Raw genomic sequence first — 6526 nt, forward strand, 5'->3', positions numbered from 1 at the left:
TTTACTTGTGTTTGCATAGTGTACATAGAGGTGATGGTATAATAGCTTAAAATGAAGTCTTACTCTTGTATATTGTATGGATGTAAGTTTGTGGGGGGGCTGTAGGTGAGTGGAGGATGGGGAGGGAGAAAGAGACTTTGCCTCGAAAGCAAACATCTGAAGCAGAGCAAACACTTTCTAAAAAAGCAAGCAAGCAAATTTGCTTTTGTTCTCGCTTTTTAAATATTTTTCAGGGACTAAAGACTTCGAAGCAGGGTCATTTTTCTTGGAAGAGGGAGAGAGAATATTAGAGCCTTGGGAAAAGCATCCTGGAGAATCCATTTGCTTTTCCGATTGGGATATATTCACAGCGCGGGTGAAGTTTGAGAGAAAGCAAAGCGTTTTGTTTCGAGTGATAAGGCTGCGGTTTAATTAATTGCAATGAATTTGCTTGGTATTTATAAAATATCACTATATAAGGGCCACCGTTTAGTAGTAACTTGGGTGAACCATTCCTGCGCTCTTGTAATTACTACACTTATCTCTCTAGACCAGTCATTTCTGCTCCAGGTTTATATAACAGGTAATGGATAATAACCGCCATTTGTTTGGGGGATATTAAAACAAGCAGGTATAATTTCATGGCAATAAAAAAAACCTCCTTATAATATTCACTCCCACATCATAATGTTTAACTTTCAATTTAGGCATACAGTGCTCTGCTTTCATTGGAAATAACAGCAAGTCGAACAAAGAGGGGTAGTATTTGGGTAGCATTTTCAAGGATATATTCAATTTCTGTCTCCTCTTTGGGACCTTTCTTTGCGTGGGGGTGTGTGAGTTGGAATATACTATACAAGCGGTCATTTAGAAAGTTCAGGCGGACTATTTCTACCAGCCAATCGATTGCATCTGCTTTTAATCCCAATTTACTTCTCAACTTGCTTGTTCTGTCCCTGGAACAAATACTGTGGCACAGTCAGTCATTTACATGTACATATAATTATAAACTCCCTATCTTCTGCTCTTAACAAAGAAGTGCCGCATGTCCTATAGGACACATCTATCCCGGGAGACATTCGCCTTTATTCTTTATCTAATGCTCGTTTTACTTTTGATTTCCATTTTAATTTTTAAAGGAGGGAGAAAATATTCCAGATCAGTCTTTGACATGGAGACCTCATACCCTTTTCTTTTTCCTCCAAAGCTGCATGAAAACAAAATGCTACAAACCATGGATGCGAATATAGAGATGCAAAATAAACTAGGAATAACTTTTTGGTGGGGTGAGGGTATAAAATAAAGCAGGTGTGGCATGCTCTCCTCCTAACCTTATATTCCTCCGCTCTTTTTTATTCTGGTTCAGATGTCTCTGATTAAAAGTTCCACCCTATAGAAATACTTCACCCCTTCTTGGAAATCTCAGTTTCAGAAGTTAAAGTGCAATATTTATGCTTCCGATTGCAGAAAGGGGAGTTGCATTCACAGCCATCAGGACTGGCTGATTAAAAAAAAAAAAATCTAGAGTAAGGGGAAATGTCCAAATAAAATTAAAAAAATAATAACATAGAAGAGGCATGAACTCAGTTGGAATTTCAGGCACTCGAGGAAAGGTCTGAATAAAACCTCCTTGCCATGCCATTTTTCTCCAAAGTAATGACCTGGGTAAAATTCAATATGACCGAGAGAGCAATGCAAGCGTATTATGGAGAATGCAAGAGGGAGAGCCCCGGGAATGGGGTGAAACTCAGGTCAGCGCGTCTAACAAATATTAAAATGTTCAAGGGACTGGGGACACGCCTAGCTGTTTAACAAAGACTGACAAAGTATGAGATTAATACGAAAACTTGCGGGTTTCCAAACCCAAAATGCTCAGAAGGGCCTATCGCCTGCTCCCTGCCAGTAGCAGTTCCGCTTGCCTTTAAAGACAATAGTGGTGATTACTGGAAGGAAGGAGGAAACAAAAAAAAAAGTCTTATCGAGAATTAATCCGTATTGAGAGGCAACACGGGAAAGACAAGCAGAGTAAGCCGGCTCTGGGCTGCGGGGTGGGCAGAGGGTGGAGGGTGCTTTTCTGTTCGGATGTGATTGTTGCCTGAAAAGCGTTTATCAACTTTTTGTGCGAGTCGTTAAGTCGTTTGGAGCTGGGGACAGCGGGTTTGGTTGGTGGATGTTGTTTTAAGGTAGGGATTGCTTCTGGCGCTGCGATATACACCTAAGGGGCTTGGGGCTGGGAAGGGAAGGGGGTCATGCACTCAACCTGTGGACCCGAAGGGGGACACCGCACTCCGGGGAGGGGGGGGAGCAGACAGACTGGGGTGGGGTAGAGTAAGAACTGGTACCACTGGAGGTACTGCCCCCCACCCTCCCGGAAAGAAGAGGTTATGAGCGAGCTGGATCCCAAAAGAAGAGGCCTGCTAAGAGAGAGAGAAGCAGGAATGCATTTTGGGGGGTGGGGAAGGTAGGGTAAAGTTCACATTGGCAGGTGCCTTACCAAATTCAGCGATCCACTAGCTTTAAGCTCTTAAGCCCTCTCTATGCCTGTATTGTCTATTCCTACTGCTTCCATCTTCTGGCTTTCGATTTATTGTGCACTACTATAAATAACGAGGCCGACCGAGCTGGGAGGCAACCCTCCCTGGTTAGGGTAGCTTCCTAAGCGGCTTCCTCCTTTGAAATGGAGAGAGATCAGGAGCAAGATCTGTCTTTCTAAACTTCCGAAACCTTAGACGTTTTTATTAGTGCAATAGAAAGTGTAAAGGGGGAAGGGAGGGGACAGGGGGCTGCCTGTGTGTTGTGTTGAGGGGTGGTGGCAAAGGGTGTTTTTTAATTTGGGATCCTGAGCTTGTTGTGTGGGACTTCTTGGAGGGGGGGGGGCATTGGTAGGCTCTAGGGGTGCTGGTTTGCAGAGATCTTCCCCCTTTTGTCTGCCAATGCAAAGGAAAATTAACACGGGATTTCTTCTTTTTTTTTTTTCCCCAGAAGGGGAGGGGTGGGGGAAAACCATCTGCAATGGGCCTAACATCTCTTGTGCTCCTAACCTGCACCCTTGTGCAGGGTCTGCCGGGGTCTTGCTGCGGGCAGGGGACAGCAGCGAGGACTAGCAGGGGCTGGTGCCTTAGTGTGCTTTCCCTGCGTCAGTTTGCACGTCGTTCCCCTTCATTAGACTCGGAGCCGGGGTGACTACACACTTCAGAGGGAGGAAGGTGGTTTTGACAGTCACTGGTTCATCCCCAGCTCGGGGGAGGCTTGGGATCCAGTCGGGCAACCTATCCTATAACCTGTTTGCTCTGTGTAAAGTGATCACCTAGCTCGTTTGCAGGAACCTGTTTTTTACGGGGCGAGGAAGGGGGGCGGGGGTTCAGTGTCTCGGAGATCGCCTCTCCTGGCTGGTACCAGTGCTCTGCTCACCTCGGACTCAGAGGAGAGAAACAGGCGACTCACCTTTAAATCACCTGCACAGTTTAAACGCGTGGCGTGGCCCCACACCGGCCGTGCTCATTCGCCCTCTGCCCTGACAAGTGCTTTAAAAATATCGGAGTGATCGGAGATACATCCCGATTTTGGGGGGTGGGGTGAGGTGGGGAAGTTCACTGACTGCATTTCCAGTTAAAACTCTACTGAAGAGGCAGACAGACAGGGAGTCTAGGACGGTGGGGTTTCAACCTGATGGCATCGGGAAATATTTGACCCCAAAAGAAGTGTTTTGTTTTAAATGGGGGGGGAAAAATCGGGTGGATGTTATGTTTTTCATCTCTTGGGCAACTGTCATTTTAAGCTGAAGTCCCAACACGATGCTCCCTCATTAGTTCCGAATGAAAGTTCATTACCTAGACAGTATGAATATTTTATTGCTTTATATCCCTTTTTCGGAAATGAAACGCCTTTGATCTTTTTCTCGGGTTGTAAAAAGAATTGCCTGTCATTAAAGAAAAACCTGTCGTCCCATCTGCCTTTACAGTCTGTATTGCTTTTCATCCGTTTCTTTCTTTTTATCATTTCCTTTAAAAAACAAAAATACAAAAAACAGCAACCCTTGAATGACCTAGAGAAATTCAGAGCAAAAACGTGCCGAAATATTTCTACTCTGTGAAGCAAGCATGATAATGAGTCCGAGGGAGAATGAAATAATAACAGGTTTTCTTTCAAACAAGGACTGTTTGGGTCACCGGTTGCTGGGGACTTTTTTGTTGGTGTGTTAAAAGGATATTATCGAGGACTGATGTTTTTGGATGGAAATGCTAACCTAATGTTCAAAGTGAGAACGAATAGGTAGCGAGGCACTGTGTTATTGATGTAGTCAGATAATTGCGAGTGGGTGTGTTTAATTATTGGTGTGTCCTCTGGAAAGCGAAACTGTTAACCATATTTATCTATAGATTAATATCGTTATTATTACTGTGAAATAGAAGATCTCTGACCAAGGAAGATGCATCTGTCTTCTATATGTACCCTGTAGATCCGAATTTGTGTAAAGGAAGTTGCGTCACAAATTCGTATCTAGGGGAATATGTAGTTGACACAAACACTACAGGTCACTATCCCAGAAGGAAAACACCAAATTAAATAAAAGGATGAAAAGAAGCCTTGGCCAGAAAAAAAATCGTTTTATAACCGAAACAAAAAAGACAATTTTTCTCATTTACCTAAACTCCCAACTCTAAGCCTCCCACGAGAAACTTTATCATCTCTACGTAATCAAAAGCGGAGCGGCTGTGGGTGTCAGGAATATTACGTCACCGAAATTTGGGAGGGGGGGCGACCACTCTGTTGCTTTAATCTGTATATAATTGCAAAAATGACACCAGGTATAAATAAACCGAGCCAATAGTGCCCTGTGTCTTGACGTTTCTGGAGAGACGATTTCGCGCTTCAGGCTGACACAGCCTTGGGAGCGCCTGTTTAAAAACCGGGCTCATTACCATAGGAGAGAGCGGAGCTGCTGGTGGACCGGGTTATGTTATATTTAATTGTTGGTGAAGTCCTTTATTCCGTGTTGGCAGGATGGGCTGCCTCCCAGCAGCGGCCGGGCAGCAGCCAATCTAGCACGGAAGCTAAATGTGATTTAGGACGCGCGGTACCCCGAATTAGTTGATGAATTTTCTATCGATCCCAAACACGCCCTATTTATCTCTGCCACTGCCCCCACTCCAACGCTTCAGATCACCTACATTAAGAACGAAATTTAAACAGCAGCCAGAGGGATCTCAATGCATCATCTGCCAGTGCATTCATTTTGATCCGGGGCTGAGCCTCAAATTACTGAAAATAATCTCTCTCTCTCTCTCTCTCTCCTTGCACACCCCACTAAGCCAAGTCACACCTACTGAAGCGGGTGGGTTGTGCGGTTTCTAAAAGTGGTGAGGTTGTGAGGCTTAGATTTGTTTTTTGTTTGGGGGGGAGGGGGGAGGGGGTGCTGCTGATCTGGGTAAGTAGCTCGGTGCCAAGGCACAACATTTCACCCGGGCTGCAGATATGTAGATATCGGCGGTTAGCAAAATAAATAAATAAATAAGAAGAAGAAGAAGAAGAAGGAAAGAAAGAAAGCAAGGACCCCAAACCCTCCTCTTCGAAGATCCTACCGGAGTAAGAAAGCCCCAGCCGGAGCATATTTCCTTATCCGGGAAACGCATGGATCCTCGCTATTGGCCATTGGTGTCACATGGACTCCTAACTTTGTTCACTTGACAGTAAGTAGGAGGGTTTTACGAAACAGGAAAACGAGTAAAGGGGGACAGGAATAAATTTTAGTATATTTTTTTTCGGGTGTGCAATTCCAAGAAATTAATGGCCATGAGTTCCTTTCTGATCAACTCCAACTATGTGGATCCCAAGTTCCCACCCTGCGAAGAATATTCTCAGAACGATTACCTTCCCAATCACTCTCCGGAATATTACAGCAGCCAGAGGCGAGAGACCACTTTCCAACATGAGGCGATGTACCAGCAGCGGTCAGCCTGCAACGAACAGCCCTACTCATCTTGTCAGGGCTCCGGCCACCAACCAGCGGTGCTATCCCCCAGGGGTCATGTTCATCCTCCTGCCGGACTCCAGAGCCATCTCTCAGAGCCAAACCATCACTGTGAGTCGGTCACTCCCAGCCCACCACCCTCCTGTAGTCAAAACTCTATGAACCAAAGCCCTTCTAATTCCTCTTGCAAAGAGCCAGTAGTTTATCCCTGGATGAAAAAAGTCCATGTAAGCACGGGTAAGTGACCTAAAGTGGCTTTTGCTTTATACCATCTAGCACCTCAAAGTCTTGTGGAAATCTTATTGCACCAGTTGTAAAATAACCATTCGTGGAGATTTACGATCGCCTGTTTGCAGAGCAGTATAATTACATCCTCCATAAATTTTTATTGCTCTACTCGGCCAAGTGCCTTTGAAGTCTCTGTTACCATCCTCCTCCAATTTCTTGCAGGCTACTTTTTTATGGCTGTTGAATCTTCCTAAGTTAAGTTTTATGTTTTCGTAATTTGTATTTAAGTGGTGGGTTGAGTAAACTTTTACTATTTTCCCCCTTTCCATTTTTTTTTTTTTTTTTTTT

At 44.6% G+C, this 6526-nt stretch overlaps 1 protein-coding gene across 3 annotated transcripts in view; it reads left to right on the forward strand.

Moving 5' to 3' along the window:
* Positions 1-6526, forward strand: part of HOXB4 (homeobox B4) — a 60771-nt gene that overhangs the window by 50691 nt on the left and 3554 nt on the right. The window contains exon 1 of one of the 3 annotated variants that reach the window (XM_019523673.1): positions 3583-6187. The exons of the other annotated variants lie outside the window; for them this stretch is intronic. Within the exon in view, the coding sequence (XP_019379218.1) occupies positions 5767-6187 (421 nt within the window). The 5' untranslated portion in view covers positions 3583-5766. Of the gene's footprint in view, positions 1-3582; positions 6188-6526 lie in introns of those variants that run through there. 3 annotated transcript variants of the gene reach the window in all.

Source organism: Gavialis gangeticus, unplaced genomic scaffold (genome assembly GCF_001723915.1).
Source record: "Gavialis gangeticus isolate Ggan-Ray unplaced genomic scaffold, GavGan_comp1, whole genome shotgun sequence".
In the NCBI taxonomy this organism is placed as follows: Eukaryota; Metazoa; Chordata; order Crocodylia; family Gavialidae; genus Gavialis; species Gavialis gangeticus.